At 41.1% G+C, this 18,825-nt stretch overlaps 1 protein-coding gene across 7 annotated transcripts in view; it reads left to right on the top strand.

Annotated features, from left to right (window-relative positions):
• The window catches only part of PPP2R2A (protein phosphatase 2 regulatory subunit Balpha), a 41,890-nt gene that overhangs the window by 21,189 nt on the left and 1,876 nt on the right, over positions 1–18,825 (top strand). For all 7 annotated transcript variants that reach the window (XM_068174534.1, XM_068174538.1, XM_068174532.1 and 4 more), the window contains 7 exons: positions 12,509–12,606; positions 15,504–15,669; positions 16,134–16,246; positions 16,466–16,643; positions 17,263–17,427; positions 17,947–18,116; positions 18,623–18,714. In XM_068174534.1, the coding sequence (XP_068030635.1) occupies positions 16,484–16,643; positions 17,263–17,427; positions 17,947–18,116; positions 18,623–18,714 (587 nt within the window). In that variant the 5' untranslated portion in view covers positions 12,509–12,606; positions 15,504–15,669; positions 16,134–16,246; positions 16,466–16,483. The remainder of the gene's footprint in view (positions 1–12,508; positions 12,607–15,503; positions 15,670–16,133; positions 16,247–16,465; positions 16,644–17,262; positions 17,428–17,946; positions 18,117–18,622; positions 18,715–18,825) is intronic.

Below are 18,825 nucleotides of genomic sequence, written 5' to 3' on the forward strand. Positions count from 1 at the left end.
TTAAAGCTTTAATAAGACTCAGTCAAATACTTCTAATGCGTTTTGGGGAATCCTTACACTCTGTATAACTTACATTTCAAAGCATGTCTTAGGAGAATTATGGAGTACTTGTGTGAGCATTATGGATAAACCCTGAGGAGCCTTGAGAGAATGAACTGTGACTTAGCTCTGTGCATACAGGTTTTCCAGGGAGTGGTGGCTTGAGATGGAGTTGAGATCTCCTGAATCTTTATAGATTCCTAGGATGCACTTTAGCTCCAGGTCTGCAAGGTGTTTTCTACAGCTCACAAATGTCATAAATAGATATTTAATTCTTTGTTTCAGCATGAAGTTTTTTCCGGAAAATCAGTAAACATGAATTTTTGTCTTCAGCAGTGCTAAAACTGAATTGTTACCCTCTTGGAAATAGATATGCAGTTTTGCTGCACCTTTATTAATGAGAGGTTGTGAGTTAAAGCTCTGCAGGCAGAAAAGATGTTGGAACAAGTCATGTACCAGAGTGTTAAAACCAGGCAAATGCTGTGTTAGAGGAAAAATAATCAAATCTGTTATTTATAAGTTTTTTTGTCTCAGTTCTCCTTCTATTGCTCAACAAGTCCTGGTTTTGTGAGTGATAGCAACAGAATGTTCAGGCACCTGAGGGGATCTCAAATGAAGCAATTGTGGGCATGAAGTTGGTTCCTGCTGGAGTTAATTTTGTTCCCCTATAATTAGATATGTATGATCTGTATGCAGTTGTACAAAGGACAGAAATTATGTGTAACTCCCAAACTAAATTCTACACAATACAAATACAACGAAACCATTCTGTCATCTTTGCCTCAGAAATCAGTGTAGGTTTTGGTGGCTGAAAGTGTTTATGAAAGAGCTAGAATTGGTATGGGTTGTGTGTAGCACTTAGTGCAGCCAGTTGGTTTAAAGGGATAAGGCATGGTTGAAACAGGAAAATTCCAAACAAAGGAAGCTCTTTCTTGTGTAATTTAGCCAAAATATCTCTATGTTGCAGTAATACCTAATGTTTTATCTGTATTCAAAACTGTAGAAGCAGAGTACCCTGACACTGCCAGTCACCCTTCAAACAAACCATAGATTTCATATTTTTGCCTTTTAGCAAATATTTCACTTGGGGATAAAACAATTTTGCTTTTAGGTAGTGTTTTATTGCTGCAGCTCCAAAGAATGCGTGTATGTTCATTTTCTTCAGTGAGGGTTTGGTTCTGTTACTCTTGTGGGCTGTTAAAAAATGTGTTCATTCCCAGAATTCTGTGCCACTGGATGGAAGCTTGATGATCTGGGCTGCTTTGCATCAAAATAGGGACACAATTTCTCCAGGTTAAGTGTAATTGATGTGGCCTGTGATAGCAGCAGGGCACAAGCAAACCTAAGCCAGGTACCCAGGGTGTCAGATGGATTTTTATGGCAGATGATGTTTTGAAACAAAGTAACTTAAGAATTATAATGCATTTAAGATTTTAACAAAAATGTTGCTTAGGTAGGATATTTTTTATATTTTGTGTGTCTGTTTTTTTTTTTTTCCTATTTCCTGTCAAACTCATCGTTTCTTACGGAGTGCTTAGGGGTGCATAGCCTCCAATTGTGACATTATCCAACCTCTGGATAACTACTGTTCCCAGTCTTTTTTTGGTAATCCAAGCCTGTGAGTGAAGAGGAGTTTTCACTGTAATTGAAAGGGGATTGATGCAACACTGAGTGTGACGCATCCTCAGTAGGAGGGCCACTCTTCTTTTCCTCTTCCCCGCCTGAAAATAGATTTAAGCTCTCAGCAGCTGAATTTTGTGATGTTAGGAAACAGAACCCTACAGTAGCTTTTCCATCAAACAGGTGCCTGGTATTTAAAAATGCAGAAACACCAGATTTACTACTGATTACTTTTTTGTTTAAAAGCAGAACAATTCTCCTTGGGAGGAGGAAAGCTTGTGGACAGCTTGAGCCCTTTAAAAAAAATTATTATTATTCTGTAATATTGCAGTAGCTGCAAAGAAGAGGCTCAAGAAGATGCTGTGACCTTCAACTGCTCATTCCTGGTCCTGGATAAATGTTGTAGTTCCACAAACTGTGAAACACTCACCCTCCTTTCTTAGGTGATTTCAGCTGGGTACCAGGAGTGGGGCTGGATTTCTGCCACCCCAGCCTCTCCTGTTTATGATATTAATAAACTGGTGTCAAATGTCCTGGGAACGGTTTATGCAGGTTGAAAGACCTTTGTTTCAGCCAACAATAGACCTGAATTAGTATGAATAGGAAAAGCAAATAGGCACTTCCTGTCAGATTTGAAGGAATATTTGAGTTTGGGAAGCGTGTTTTAAGACATGTGAACTAAATACTCATCACTTGCTCTTTGTCCCCAGCAGAATGTTCCCTGTGTACGTGTATTTCTGTTACCTTCCTAAATATGTTTGCAGTGCTTATAATGTAAGGTGGAATCCCCCATTTGAATACATTATTTAGGATATTCTTTGAGAGAAAAACTCAACACCTGTGTAATGAAGATTTAAAAGGGAATTGACTTAGTAGTTGCTTTCCTAATCACATTTATTCCTCGACTGAAAACTTGGAGGCCTCTTACAAAGACTAGAAACTATTAGGATAAAGTGAAATAATGGAGTGGTGCCTCAGCTCATCTCGAGGTTGAGCTGCCTTTCACAGAGTGCTGTAACTGCTTTGTGTGGTTTCCGGGCAGAGGATGCCTTTAAAGCCTCCAGGGGATTCTTGTCAGGTATTAAATAATCCTTTATTATTGAGTTTGGAGTATTTTCAGGCTGATGTAGCGCATGCTGAGTTGAAAAACGCCTCTGTCTTGAACGGGTAAGGTCTTCACGTTGCAGTAGTGTTCACATGGAGTTACTGGGACAGCAGCAATCTCCAGAGTTGTGGAGCTCTGGAAGAAGCTTCCAACACGCACCCCCTCAATTCCAGGATGGGAAGGACTGTAGGGTAGGTCTCCTTGGGTGTACATGTAAAATACATCCTCAGAGGTGGAGGCAGCTCCCAAGGACTTGGGAACTGCAGCGAGGGCTGCAGCTCCTGTTTTGCTGATTCCTGGGTGTTACGTTTTTGACATCAACTACTGCTGGACCCAGGTTAACCTTTACCTGTTAAATATGCACTGCCTGGGTGTGGGGAGCCCAGATAGCAGGAGTTTTTTGGGGTGTTTATTTGTCTGGTCTGTTGTAAATGTATTTATTTTCCTGCTTCTCTGCATGTGATCAGACTGCTTGTGCCTTCTTCTGTTCTCCCAACTCGATCATGTCCAGCCAAGGGGCAATGCAAGTACTGGGAACTCTGGTTTGCAGCATCTTTTGAACTAAATTCATTCAGTTGATACTCTTTTGCTTGGTGGAAGGAGGGAAGTTTCCTTTTGATCTCCTGTGCATGTGTTCTGAAGGGAACTGCAGTCATGTCTTAAAGTTTAAAAATAGAAAGCAATTAATCAGCATGATGAGGGTTAATGGTTTCTACCCAGAAATCAAACAGCTTTGCATTTGTTTGTATAGAGAGAGCATTCTTCTGTCTGCTGTTGTTGTAACAGGAGAGGATTTTTCACAGTAATTTTTGAAACACTTACTAATAAAAACTTATTTGGGGTTAAAAGCCCCAAAACTATTAAACTCTCTCATCAGATGAAATGGTTTCAAGGGGCCAGTTCAGGAGTGTTTCCTGCTAAGAAAGCCTAACCCCATAGGGGTTCTTTCTTCTGTAGGTTTGCAGTGAAGTTGGCTTGAAAGGAGTTACAGAGTGCAATGCCAGACTTGGTGAGCAGAAATAAAACCTACAGCCCAGTGGTTACAGTGAGCGTGGTACAGGTATTCCACAGTGGATCACAGTTCTAAATCAATTTAAGGTGTAAAAGTTCCTTCCTGAAGCTCATGGTATTATTTGTCTGTGTGAATGCTTTCTTTTCACGAAGGTAAAATTTCAGAGCAATTTTATGTCGTTTTCAGTGGTAGGAAGCAGGGATACATCAGTATCTGACACATCTGTTTTCAGAGTACTTTGACGTGCTGCTGTTTGTCATCTCTGTTTTTTCCCTGCCACCACAGGTGTCTTGGAGTCCTGTGTACTGGTGACTTGAGTTTCCTACCGTAGATAGAGACAGGAAGCCAGGGCTCTGAGCTTTAAATAAGTTTTCTTTCTGTTCTAGCAAAGCTAGATTCTGGCCTTGTTGTAGATGGAAGCTTGTGGAGACTGCACACAGAAATGCAGATAATTGGCATTTTGGGTGTGGGCTCGATGGCCTTTGTAAATCCAACCGTGCTAGCTGGAGATGTGGTTGCTCCTGAGTGTGTTCCTTGCTTTCCCCCACAGCAGATTTGCTCATCTGATGCCTTCATCTCAGTCTCAGTGAACTTTGTTAGCTTAGCAAAATACAAATTGTTTAACAGAAATGAAATGTGTTACCATTGTTCACAGAAGTTTGAGGTGGTGGCAGTGTCTGTTGAAGGTGAATTATAAGTGTTCCCTGAAGTGATTTCTGCTCCTTCAGAGAGTTGCTGGGTTTGTGCAATTCTTTGTTGGTCTCTTGCCTTGGTCCAGGAATGGACTGTGTGGAAAAATAATGGTTAATTTAGTGGTGGAAACTTGCCCTGAGTGGAGATGTTGAAGCAGTTGCCCAAGTGAGGCACAAGTGTGTGCCAAACACAAGAGTTAAAACATTCAGTGTGCTGCTGCCTATCTGACCTGGATTGCAGTGTTGACCATAGATTGTGCTTTCTATGAATTCTGTTTAAATGAGCATGTTACTCTGATGCCACAGTTAACTCAAGATCCCATAAAGGTTTCTGGATGCATAAGAAGCTGCTGTTCCAGATGAGAGATTAGCACATGGTGATTCTGTTCTCTGCTTTACTCTTATCTTGTAAAACACTTAATCTACATATTTGTTCCTATCCCAACTTGTAGAAGCTTTTGAGTCACTTCTGTGATAATCCTGTTCTCTGCAGTTCCAATGCCATCCTCTCACTCTGGCTTTGCAGGGAGGAACAGCTTCTGGTGCATGGGGCAGATGGATTTGGAGTTGTTCTGCTCCGAGCCCAGTAAAGCTATTTAGGAGCATTACTGGCCTTAGATAAAACTAATGGCAACAAGATTAGGGCTGGTGCCACTGTTCCTGCTGTGGGAGGGGATGGAAGTTCGCTGTTGTGTTTTCTAGGAAGCCATGAGGCTTAACAAAAGTTATTTGTGTGAATTTGCAAAACCACCAAATAACATTGTTTTGTACTTGAATATTAAGTTGCATTATCTCTAGACTATCTAGGTGTTACAAAAGCAGCTGTAAGTTTTACACCGTCCTAATACACATAGATCCTATGGAGTCTTGGAGTACTGATTCTTTCCCTTGCCTCCAGTTCCACCTCCCATTAAAAAAAAGTGACTAATTCCAGCTCCTGCTTCTGAAGGCTGGTGATAACAGAGTGTTCTTGCTGTCATTGCTGCTACATGGATTTGACAGCACAAAGAGCGATCTCAGGAGGATGTGGCACACTGAGCTGTGCTTTGCCATGGAAGAGTAGGGTCCTGCTTACCTGAGAGCCCACAGTGAGCAGGGCAGGCATGGGGCATGCTAATGTGACTTTGGAAGTAACAGGAAAAGCTTAATCAAGCAGTATCAAACTTTTATTTTAGGGAGCCAAATAAAAAGTTAAAATTAAACGTGCAGTAGTAATAATAATGAGTAATTATAATGGCTTTCTAATCCAAAGTTGAACTCATTGTTGAACTAGAACTTCCCTAGTGTATCTTTCCTCAAAGGATTGGCAAATTTGGAGAAGCAAGGGTAAATTAAAAAAAAAAAAAAAGGGAATGTAGAGGAGTCCAGGAAATTAGAGCAAAGCTGTGGTGGTTTAGGCCTGCTTGACAAGGTTTATATTTGATTATTTTACTTAGGTGAGTAATTTATGCTGTGGAATACTATGTGTATTCCCTGTCTGGCCACTGGTATCTTGTGTATGCTACGTGTGGGTAGGGATGTAAATAGGACTGGGTGAGTCTCAGCCTTGAAGTGCATCTTCACCAAACAGTACTAAACGCTTTCAGCATCAGCAGGAAAATTATGACTTTGTCATGGTCATGTTTTTAATTTTCAGCCTCCCAGGGCTGTTCAAGTGAGTTCACTCACTTGGAGTGAATGCGCAGGCCAGGGAGCACTCTGTAAATCTTCCTCCTCTCTGTACAGCTCCCAGGTTTGCAAAGCAAACCCAGCCTAATTACTGTCTGCTGGAACTGCACCCTGGGCTCCTGTGTGTTTGTGTCTGCCCTGGCAGGGCCAACAGCACTGAGAAGCAAGTTGGCCATCAGACAAATTCCCCTCCCTGGGAAGGAGGGCAGCTTTGTGTGCTGCAAAATTCCAGAGTTGGTACTTGGGAGAGAACAAGGAACCAGCAGGCTTTGGCAGAGATGCATGGCACAGAGGGAGGATTTTTGCCACAAGGGCAATAACCCCTTTCTGGCTTCTCTATGTGCTTTTCTTCCTGTCCCCATATTTTAAGGAATTAATATATTTTTAATGCCCACTCTAGTAGAGAAGAGTTCTGTTTAAAGGACTTCTGGAAGGAGTCTCAAGTAGTAAATTGAACAGTAAGAATGCCTTCTCCCAACTGCCTTTGGATTTGTTACCTAGTCACTTCAGAATGAATGCAGGGAATCCTTCAGGCAAGTGAACAAAGAAGAGGGAAATGAAGTCAACAGTAAAACTGGTTATGGTAACTTTAGAGCATACAATCCGTGTGTTCCCTTCCCTCTCTCCACAGAATTAAATTAGGGATGAGGCTGGAATGCTGGGGGTGTTTTCTTTTACACCACCAGCACTAAACAGTGCATGACATTTTGCTCTCACTCTTTTCCTGGGTGTGAAGTTGTGATACCCTGTGTTGGGAGCTCTCCTCTGCACACAGACATGTGGTCACCCAGCCTTAAGCTCGTTTAAACAGCCTTCCTGTTCACTTTGGGATTAACACCTCACTATATACCTTTAGAGATAAATACACAATATATCAGGACTCTGGATAAAGGAGTAAATCCAGATCACAAGCAGTGGGGTGTTGGTGGGATGACTCAGTGCATTGTGGAGCTGCTTAAAATATTTGAAGCCTTGGAAGAGCTTTTGTTTTCTCTCCAGTGTCTTTCATTTTTTGATTGGGGGTTTTTCCCAATGATGAAGTACATAATTCCAAAACAAAACCATTATTGGAAACAAGAAAGTCCAGTCAAAAGCCATAAATTTCTGTCATTAGCTGTGACTTGAGCTGGAGTTTCTGGAAGTTGCATCTGTTCAGTAGTTTGTAGCAGAGAGGTTTTGCCTCACCCTGGATTGGAAAGGACCAAACAACCCACAAGTGATTTCCAGACACTGAACATCTGCAGCTTCTCCTGGACAGATACTCTTGCTCTCTCTAGGAAGAATGGCTCAGATATATTCAGCAGTTGTGCATCAAATTCAATTATTTCACTGTCTTTATCTCTCATTGTGTTTATCCTCTGCTGCTTCCTCAGTTTGAGGCTGTTTGAGCTTCCATGGATTTTAATATTAATCCTAAAAGTTGGTTTCTTAATGTTTTTTTTTGAGACAGTTTCGGAAGTATTCTTGCAATGATTGACTGATGTTTAGTTTGATGAAAATAGCTTTTCCAGGCTGATAAACTGAGGACATGGTCTCCACATTAGGTCAGCAAATTCGGTTTTCACTCACCAGGACAGAATTGCCAACCTGTAAATAATCTGCTCTGCTTTTTGGACAAGATGATTTTGAGTTGCTCCTTTGGAAAATTCCAGAAACGGCGTTTTGAGCCACTGGGAAAGTATATAAACAATACTTTCTGAATAATTTTAAAATGCTTTTTAAATGTTACAATTCTTTGTTCAGTCCTTGGAAGCATCAAGAGATTGCTCCACTTGTGAAAACACTCTGATTTACTTGCTCTCTGCTCAGGCAGCAGATCAACGTGATTCAAAAACTTGCACAGAAACCTTTTGGGTCTGGTGAAATAAAGACTCTCTTTGTTCCTGCCATGATTGACTCGCTGCTGCAGAGCAGGTGACATGTTTTGCCTACCAAGCATGTTTTCTAAGCAGAGTTTATATAAAGTTCATGGAACATTAAAATAGATAGCCTCTTCTCTACTAATAAAATCCCCTTTATTATATTATTGGAAACAAAGTTCATACAAAATTGCTTTTCAGGTTTGTCATGGGCCTTCTGGATTGAAGTCATTGGATTACAGTTTTCTTTTGCTGGTTTGGATTGATGAAGCTGGTTTATTCCCTTTTTCCATAGACATTTGGACAGTGGTAAAACTTCAGCACAATCCTTTCTTTAAAGTTTCAGAAAACTTGATGGTGACGGTGTACATGTTCTGCATTCACTGCAACATGTGGAGGGCCTCCAGAGTGTGAAAGTGTGTTTAAGTATTTGTCACTGAGTTTTTCTTGGTACAAACACTGCTTTTAACATGGGAAAAGGCATTTGAGGTCTGTTGGATTCCTTTCTTCTTCTTTTTTAATTTGAACTGGTTCTCTTTCCAGTGCACTGGCCCAGCGGCCTTAGAGCCTTACCTGAAGCTTTGAGATGTGTTGTATCCTTTTTCTATTCCCTCTCAAAGTCAAACACAAGTTCTGGTTTTGTTTTGTTTTTTTTTTTTTTAATTGGCTCCTCTGGTTTCTGTCTCCATGTCTGCCATGGAAGAATTTAGTCCTGCTTGAATCCAGTCAAGTGTCCAGATCTTGCTGGTGGTTCTGATTTTTGTGGGAGCACTTGAAAAGTGAAGGTGTCTCATTGAAGCTTAAAAAACTTAAACCAGGTTGTGAAAATAAAGATGACGTGCAGAAGGAGAGGAAAGCTTTGCCAGATTGTAGCTGCTGGATCTGGGAGAGCTGTAGGAAGCTTTGGATGGCTCTGGGGGAAGCAGGCACTGCCCTGTCTCCATGTGCTGATGGATCAGGGACATAAACCTCTCTTTAGTTTGAGATTTTTGTGATCAGTGGCTTGGTTTGACTATAGAGTTTTATATCTCTGAGGTGGAGATACAGCTGTGCAGCAGCACTGTGTTTCTGTAGTGTTTTGCTCAACCTGCTGCAGAATATTGTCATTCATAAATAGATTTCAGGTTATGTAGGTGATTCCCACCCCACCACCCCTTTGCTTTCAGGTCACTAAAAAGCATTATTTGAAAGTATTGAGCAGTCTCAGAAGTGTTTCTACAACAGGAAGTGTTTGTGGAGGGATATTGAATGGAACTAAAGGACAAATGTATAGATCTGTGCAGAGAAATACTTGTAAATGATGTCATAATCTCTGAATTCTTTTTCCCAAGTTAGGCAAGAAGGAGAAACCTGGTTCACTTGGTACTGGTATTGCAGGTGCCCTTGCAGGAATGCGGGTGTACCTTGCTGTTCTGATTTTTGTCTTTGTCACAATCATGCCTTCATCTCTTGTGATTGATGCTGCCATGCAGTGTTTTAAACGCTCAGCGCTGGCAACGTCACGATGCATCTGGTGTCAGAGGTGTCCTGAGATGCTTGAGGGAAGGAGAAGACAAAACTGATCTTTGGCTTACGGTGTGACAGCAGATAACGCTGTGGCCTAGGAGGGGTTTGGGTATCAGATAACACGGTCAGTGGTTATTTATCTCTGACATTGTGCTGGAAGAAAAGGGCACTGAAATGCATCCTATTTCCAACAGCCATCAGTGTGGTGACAGTAGGGCACTACACATCTGCTTCTCCCTGAAATATCCCTTCCAAGTGCTCCTGGCACTGGGAAGGGATCTTTCCCAGCGTGTGGCCAGCAGGAGCAGCTCTGTGTTTGCAGGCTCCCACCTAGGGAGAGGAGGGAACACACCAGAGGCTGGGGATACTCTCTTGTGGTGCTGAAGGGCTAAAATCATCAAGAAATGACAATTTTCATTGGAAAAAAGGATAAGATGGGTACATGTTTTGGGCAGTGAGGATGTTAACACAGATGAGAATCCACAAGCGAATCCAGGCACTGGGGAGGTTGAGAAGCTCCCCCTGACATTTCTCCAGCACCTTTAAATCTACCCAGCTCAGCACCAGTGCCCTGATGTCTGGCTCTTCCTTTGAGGAAGGTTTGGGAATGTGGAATTCCAAACAGGGCGTTAGTGCATTTGAATGTACAACTGTTTGTTTGCTTTCTAGTACAGAATTCTTTGTAAAATCTGTATCTTGACCCTGGTTTGGGATTACTTAAGCAGAAATCACTTTTTTCTGTCACATTTTCAGCACCTTTTGTTTTGCCTTTGGAGAGGGAACAGTCCAAGATTACATTGTGGAAGGCACATTGGATTTATTGATGTGTCTTGAGTTTTAAAACAAATTAATATTTTTCCATTGCAATTGCTGCTAAGGAATGTATTTGGTTTTAATTTAAAACTGATCCAATACTTGGAATGATCTGCATAGTGTCAGTCAGGCACTGGAGAGTTTTCAGTACCTTGTTACCACTGCCTGAGCCTGCTGGACTCCTTGGAGGTGTGGGATATGGGTGCTGAAAGTTTGTTTGTGCACTTGAGTCTGTGATAAAGCAGGATCCCTATCAGCTTGGGAATCACTGGGGGAAAGCTTGGATTCTCCTGAAAATTAAAAAAAAAAAAAAAAAAAGGCAAGAATGTCTGGGATCTACAGAAAAGTGATTGTCTTTCTGTTATGTGAGATTTATATTAATATTAAATACAATATACAGCATCATCAGACCTAGGAAAATAGAGATTTTTGTCCTTAAATAAAGGTTTTTCTGGCTGCTGTTGCTGCCTGTTCTAAACTTTCCTGTGACTTTCACCAAATAAGTACTTTGAATAATTTATCCATCTGTTCTTAGATGGATATATAAGACTTCTAAGGCAATTTTTTCTCTGCTCTTCTCTTTCCACATACATGGACACAGTGGATTTGCTTATAATTCACTGTGTTGTCATCAGTTTCAAGACTGTCAGAGCTTGTAGTGTTAAGTCTTTGTTTTTCTCAATAGTAAGTTTTCTGTGGACTTCTCACTGCTGAGATATGTTAGTGTGTTTTTCTTCAATTAATTGATAACTTTATGGTCTTTTCCTGTTGGAGGAGTACACCATCTGCTTTGCATTGTGTGGAAAAGTCAAAATTGGACTGCTTGGTTTGCACCTCCCTCTTTCTGTGCATTGATGAATTGTTTATCTCTATGCCCCGTTCACCTGGAAGAAGTGCCTATTAAATACCATATCTGCAGCTCAGTGGTTTGCATCTTAAGCCTTACAGATGTGAGATAAATCACTTCATCTTGGTCACAAATAGAATGACTGGAATTAAAGTTTTTGTGTGTGTGATCTGGATCCTGGTTCAGTGAGGTACAGGCTGAGGTTGTATTTCTGTCCTTAACTCTGTTTGGAGACATTCCAGCCAGTATAAGCAGTGTGCCAGGTTGGTGGGGGAATCTCTAGGGCAGTTTGTGCTGAAGAATACAAAACTCTGTGGAGCTGGTGTTTGGCTCTAAGTCAGGCAGGTATTGATCTTGTTAAAGTCTAAAATGTTATGAATACAATGGAGACAAAAGAAACCATCCCACAGAAAATACTCTTTATCTACAGCTGACTGGCATGAAAGTGAAATGGCCTCAAGACTTATGTATGTAAAACTCTCAAGTAGTTTCTTCAGCAGAAAATTACATTTATAGAGTTGTGTTGCAATTTGACCTTTCAAAAATGGTTTGGCTTCTGATTCAACTATTTGGGAGTCCAAGGAGCATTTGAACCTTTGGAAGTGTGAAGGGGTGGGTTTGAGCTTAAGTTGTAATTTGTCCTTTCAGATGTATGAACAGCTCAGTTTGATACTATGGATTACTATTCTTGTTAGTGTATATTCACAATTTAATTTTAGTGCTCCTGAATAAAAACACTTGTGGTAATGCAAACCTTCTTCATCCAGAAGAGCTGCTAGTGTTTCCTGAAGACTGTTGAGGTTTGTTCCTGGTTTTCTGCAGCTGTTTATTCCTTGCATTCCTTAGACACAGATATCTGAACTTTTCTCCCATGAAACCTTTTGCCTTTAAGTTATCAAATGTGTACTGAGTCCTTAAAAAAAAAAAAAAAAGGTGTTTTGAGGTCATAAGGATAATGACTGTGTCTAAACCATGCATTAGGAAAAATTGAAAAAATAAAGGTACACGGTTGCTCTAGGAAGGTACAGTCTGTATTATCTACAGTAGAGTCAGTGTAGAAAATTCAGTTCTAAGAAGTTGAGGATATTAAGCCTTTAAGAACAAAGTAATGCACAACACCGTGCTTGTAGCTCTGACATGGTGATCTATAAATGCTTCTCAAATGGTACAGCTTAAAAAACTACTGTTATTTTTTGGAAGAAACTTCTACTTGCATTTTATAGATGTCCTTCAAATAAAGTATGATTTTTTTTAATGGTTTGGGTTTCTTTTTAATCATGCTTTTCTTGGCCACTTGGTATTTAGAAGAATGATTAATCTGAGGGATTTATTTTTGTTGTTCTGCAGCGGATATAATTTCTACAGTAGAATTTAACCATTCTGGAGAGTTGTTAGCAACAGGAGACAAGGGAGGGAGAGTTGTCATCTTTCAACAGGAGCAGGAGGTGAGTGCTGTCTAATTACACTGTATTACATGTTCTTTCTATTCCCTTTTTTAAGACAAGGAGGATGTTTTTATAAAACCCTTTACACGAAGTGCAAGCCTGTGTGATAATTGATTACAATATTGAAATTTAATGAGAACTTTGTGATAGAAGTTATTTTAAACAGTCTTTGGTTGTGGTCTAGAGAATGTTGAAAATGAAAACCAAGAAGGGTTAGGACACAAAGACCCTTGAGGGAGCTGAAGTTAGTTCTTATACAATGACTCTTCCTGGCTGTGATGATGATTTCAGATCTCACTGAAGCTGGGGATATTAAAAGTTGCCCTTAAGTAAGTGTGTGACTGTGACCTCAGATGTCCTTTTCCACTCTGCTATCAGTCAAGTAAAACCACAGAATCACCTTAGCAGAGTATCTTTTCTCACTTTATCCTTGTTTTTTGGTATTTGGGCTCTGCCTCCATGTCAGTGGGCAGGTGAGCTGCAGTGCCTGATTTTAACTGAGACTGTAGTTGGAAGTTGCTGTGGTTAGAATGTATTTCAGGGAGATGTCACCTCACTGCCTTGAGATGCCACTGTTTGTTTTCGTTTCGTTTTTCCTTCAATCTCCATTTTAAAAGTCCCAAAGCTTGGGATTTCCGGTTCCCAGAGCAGGGGGCACCGTCCCTGTGCCAGCAGCTCCCCTCGGTCAGTGGGGACATCTAGTGGGGCTGCGTGGCACCAGCTCTTGGGGTATTTTGTGGCTTTTTATGTTTTCCTTTTATTTCTTTATTAAATACTTTTAATTCATGAGTTGTAGCTTGATGCATTTAAGAATCCTCTTGTGTAGCTTAAAGTTGCAGCAGTTCCTTGCCTGCTCTCAGGTGAGCTGTATTTAAATGACTCCTTGGTTTTTGGAGCATAATGTAAGCTCACATCCTTAGCAGCTGGGATCCAGGGGTAGGAAGAACACATGGGTTGTCAGATGAAATTCCACAGAATTGTTTTTGGCATTTTTTGGCTTCTCTGTGTTTAAGGAATGATTTCTTTTTAGGGACTTACTTCCCTGATGCACTGGTTGTTGGTTGTTCCAACAAACTGTTTAGAGCAGGTTTTTATATGTGAAAGTGTGTAAAATATAAGTGTTTTATTTGGAATTCTGTGCCCCTTTCTGCCACACTGCACTGGAGAGCTTTGCAGACCACGCCTGCAGGAAGAGAAACACTGACAAAGGCTGTGTGAAGAGCTGTGCAAACCTGTGTGGCTTCACCCACTGCCAAACTGCTGCCACCTCCGGGCTGGAATGTGGCAGCCAGTGACATCAGCTCCAGTGCCAGGCAGGAAGTGAATACTGCATCTCACAGAAACTGAGGAGGAATTTGCGTAGGCACTGTGCAATTACCTAAATTGGAATTTAACATCAGGCACTTGGGCCAACACCTCTCCTTGTTTGGATTTCTTTTTTTTTTTTTTTTTCCTTTGAGCACCCTGAGACTGAGAGTTTAAATTCTGATTTTATCCCAAGGATGGACTTCACATGTTACTGGGTTTATGTATTATTCTGGTCCTGTAAAGTTTTACCAGAATACACATACAGAATATTTAAGCCTCAGTCGTTAAGTCTGGAATTGAAGGAAAGTTCCCAGTTTTCTGGATTTCCTAAGGCATTTCCTACAGCACAATAGATTTTCTTTCCAAGTTGTTCCATGCAGTGACCCAGCTTCACTTGTTAGTTCTGACTGAGGCTTAGAACAGAGTCCCTTCCATTCTCGAGGGTGGGAAAAGCAGTGTAAGGGACAGGTGTGGTACAGAATTCTGGTGCCAAATGTGATTTCTAAGCATTTTGCTCCCTTATCCCTTCCCCTCCCCCAGCTTACTTTAAAATGTAAGAATTCCTGCCAGCTCTCAGGGTATGAAGCATGAGAAAATGATGCAAGGAATGTGACAAATGTGGGTCAGCAAGGGTTGTATCAGATGAGTTTTGGTGAGGTACTGAGGGATTAAATGAGCCCATGGACATGAGACACCAGAGAAGGAAGGAGCAAAGTCCCCAGTCAGGAACATATCACAGCAAAGGCATCTGATGGTGCAATCTCTGCAGTGGGTGGGACAGGAATAAATCACAAAATTCAGCTTGAAACCACTACAGGTAAACATGGGGAGTACTACACCAGAAATGGATCCAATTTTCTTCACCCAGTGGGTGAAATTCAAGGTTCAGTCCATGCAGTGCAGTATTTTGGGGCCTAAGACACAGCTTTTGGAAAGAGGAATTGTGCGAATTTTTCAGTTTTGCAAACATTTCCACCTGGACAGGTAACTGCAGGGGTGGCTAATGCCAGAGCACAGGCGATGAGCTTTTTGCCCTTCTGGAATGAGGAAGAAAAAGCTGCTTAAGCAGTTCAGGAGCTCTCAGGGGACTTTGGAGATTATAAACCAGAATAGTGGAGCTGCTGGTATAAATTTAGAGGTGCCATGTGGGATTTCCATAGTGTGCCTGGAAAGCTGAATGTACTCACAGAGTAGATTTGCCATTTGTGTGTCTGTGTTGCAAGGGAAGGAGTATTCCCATTAAACAGCAAAGGTGGAAAAATTAAAGAAGAAAGAAGTTGTAGTTTGTTTTTGAGTTTTTTTAAATAAAATATTTAGGTAAAATATTAATTTCTTCAGCTGCTCAGCCTTAATGTGAAAACTTGTTGGAGATGTTATTCACATTCTGTGAGGAGTTTCTGGAAACTTAAGCTGCTGCGTAAACTGTCTCTTCTCTGATGTTTTCTTAGCCAAAACAGTAGAAACTTTATTAAATTTCTTGCAACAGAGATGATGCTCATCTCATTTGGTTGACAGGATCATGAAAATCAAGCAGGTTGTACCCCAATGTACATTGTATACATGTCTTGATCATTTAATTCTCTTTTTAGAACAAAACCCAGTCTCACAGTAGGGGAGAATACAATGTTTACAGTACCTTTCAAAGCCATGAACCAGAGTTTGACTACTTGAAAAGTTTAGAAATTGAAGAGAAGATCAACAAAATTAGGTGGTTACCCCAGAAAAATGCTGCTCAGTTTTTATTGTCTACAAATGGTGAGTATTTTGCACCCTAACATGTTATTATGTAGGTTTGCTATTAGGATTTGGTCTAATCCTCTCCAAAAGGCTGGAATCAAGCAGGGTTTAACTGCAAGGATCTGGGGATGGGGTTCTGCCTTCTCTGGGCACAGGTGTCCCCAGCACAGGGTGGGGTATTTGGGATTTAGTTGCTTTACAGCCCATGCGAGACCTTCCTGTGCATGTGAGTCCCTGTGTCAGAGCTTATATTAATCATTCATAGCAATCCCTGTCCTGACTGAAACTTGCTCTAGCTCTTATAAAAAGAACAAAATGTGGAGGAGGTTTTTTAATGCTTTTTATCTTTTCTTGTTTTCCTCAAGCAGCATTTTTGTCTTTTTTAGTGCATGTGGGCGGCCTTGTCTTGTTTGAAGGCATCAGCAGTGATGACTGGTGTCTCTTCACAGCTCTCATTTTAAACTGTGGCTGTTTCATTGCAGATAAAACAATAAAGTTATGGAAAATCAGTGAAAGGGACAAAAGACCTGAGGGTTATAATTTAAAGGAGGAGGATGGACGGTATAGGGATCCTACTACAGTTACAACACTACGGGTGAGTAGCTCACAATCAGCTAGTTCCTCTTCTCCCAGCCCATGGCTCCAGGAGGAGCTGCCCCATCACATCATTAACTTAATCTTTCCTGTGATGTCACTTGGCAGAAATACTGACTTTTAAGATATTTCAGCTCAGGATGTTGAAGGACTGTGCTGAGCAGTGCCGATGTCTGTGGTAGGTTTGGATCTCACTCTTGCTCTGCTCTGTGTGTTGCAGGTGCCAGTGTTCAGGCCTATGGACCTCATGGTGGAAGCCAGCCCACGAAGGATATTTGCCAATGCCCACACGTATCACATCAATTCCATCTCCATCAATAGTGACTATGAAACATACCTGTCTGCAGATGACCTGCGGATCAACCTGTGGCACCTAGAAATCACAGACAGAAGTTTTAGTATCGTTTTGCCATTGTTCTGTGGGATGGGAGCAGGAAAACTGATGGATTCTTTTCCTTTCATGAGAAGTGTTTAGTATATATACAGAGAATTAATCTCCATTAATCCTGGTTATTTCTCCCTAGTAATTGTAAGGGCTTTTGCTTCTGGAGAAGGAATGGTTTGGTTTGGAGGGTGTGGGAGGGGACATTAAAGCTCATCCAGGTGAGCAGGACCAGGTTGCTCCAACCTGGCCTTGGACACTTCCAGGGATGGAGCAGCCACACCTGTGTCAAGTTTTTAATACAAAATAGCATTTTGTAATGTAGCAGTATAATTAGAATTTAAGCAAAGTGAAGAACTATATGAAACACTTGGGAGATAATTTGTAGTATAAAATTAATTACTACTGGAGTGAAGCAGGTTTTTGCTGCTGTAAGAATTATCTTGAAACTGATTCAGAATGTGATGTTACCGCCTTGCTTTGTAGACAAATTGTGTGGCTTGTTTTTAACTCTTACCTGGGTTGTGCCTGGGTCCCACAAGCCTGAAGTAGCATTTCTGACAGCATCAAAAACTGAAAAATACCTTGGGAAAAACCCATTTCGCTGGAGGCAATTCCTTAACGAGCTGCTGCAGATATTGTAGATATCAAGCCTGCCAACATGGAGGAGCTGACGGAGGTGATCACAGCTGCAGAGTTCCACCCCAACAGCTGCAGCACGTTTGTCTACAGCAGCAGTAAAGGCACAATTCGCCTGTGTGACATGAGAGCATCAGCCCTCTGTGACAGACATTCAAAGTGTGAGTGCTGCAGTTTAGTGTCTCCCTGTGCCAGAGGACATTTGCTGTTAGAGTATATCAAACACTGAATTGTCTGTGTGGATTTGTGTAGGATTCCTGTAGTATATTGAACAGATCTAAAGTCTAAAACGTAAATAAATCTTAAACTTAGGTTTTTCTGGAGTAAAAACAGTGAATGAGTAGCAGCTTCTGTTTGGACACCAGGAATGGCTTATTGCAGATATCAGGTGGTTAAAGGCCATTCAGTCTGTACTTGGTGCTGGAAGTCTTGCATGTGTTCATCAAGACTTCACATATTACCAAACAATTCATTTATTAAGAAGTTGACCTTGGCTTGCTACAACAAGAAGAGAGTATGGCAACTGTATTACAGGTGTTTCTCCTTAAAAGTTATTTTATATAACACAGAGTAACAAAAGGTAGAAAGCTTATTGAGACAATGTTGAAGTAATTCAGGTGTATGTTGTATCAAAGAGACACAAACTGACCTCTTGAAATGCCTGTCTTTTTTTCCGGCAGTGTTTGAAGAACCAGAAGATCCTAGCAACAGATCATTTTTCTCTGAAATCATCTCTTCCATATCTGATGTCAAATTTAGCCACAGTGGTCGCTATATGATGACTAGAGATTATCTGTCAGTGAAGATCTGGGATTTAAATATGGAAAATAGACCTGTGGAAACATACCAGGTATTGAAAATCATGCGGGCTGGAAATTAAAAAACCTGGACAGAGGCTGAGTCTTACTGATAGTCTTGATGTGGCAGTTTGGCAGTTACAGTTTTGTCTGTAGATTCAGGCAGAGCATCCCTGAGGTTTGGGGATTCCACACTCCTGCTGAAAGAGTGTGGTATTTGCAGGATAGCAGCAGAAACCAAACCCGTGTTTGGGGCTGAAAAAGCCTCCCTCTTACCCAGTGGGAATTTGGGAGGTGGAGAGGTGATCTCCAGCCTTGAGAACCATGACAGCTCTTTGGCTGTCTTTATGTTCTGTGTTACATCCTGAAGAAAACAGGAGGTCAAACATTTCCCTTTCATAAAATGTTTTTAGTTGCCATTGAAAATTGCCGTTTTCTTTATAAGAGAGAACTCTTGTGAGCAGTCTCAGGTTTCTTGCTTTTGGAACAGTCTGGGAAGGCTGTTTTACAGGTGTATGAGTCTAATGCTCACTCATTTTCTCTGATCTCTCTTTTCCAGGTGCATGAATACCTCAGAAGTAAACTCTGCTCACTGTATGAGAATGATTGCATTTTTGACAAGTTTGAATGCTGTTGGAATGGATCAGACAGGCAAGTGGAATTCTTATCCCTATGCACTTCAAAATTTCCAAGTTATTTTTAAAATGGGCAGTGGATCTCAAATACCTGCTTTTGGACAATGCTGTAGTACTTCAGTAGACT

The sequence above is a fragment of the Anomalospiza imberbis genome, chromosome 28, assembly GCF_031753505.1.
Source record: "Anomalospiza imberbis isolate Cuckoo-Finch-1a 21T00152 chromosome 28, ASM3175350v1, whole genome shotgun sequence".
Taxonomy (NCBI): Eukaryota; Metazoa; Chordata; class Aves; order Passeriformes; family Viduidae; genus Anomalospiza; species Anomalospiza imberbis.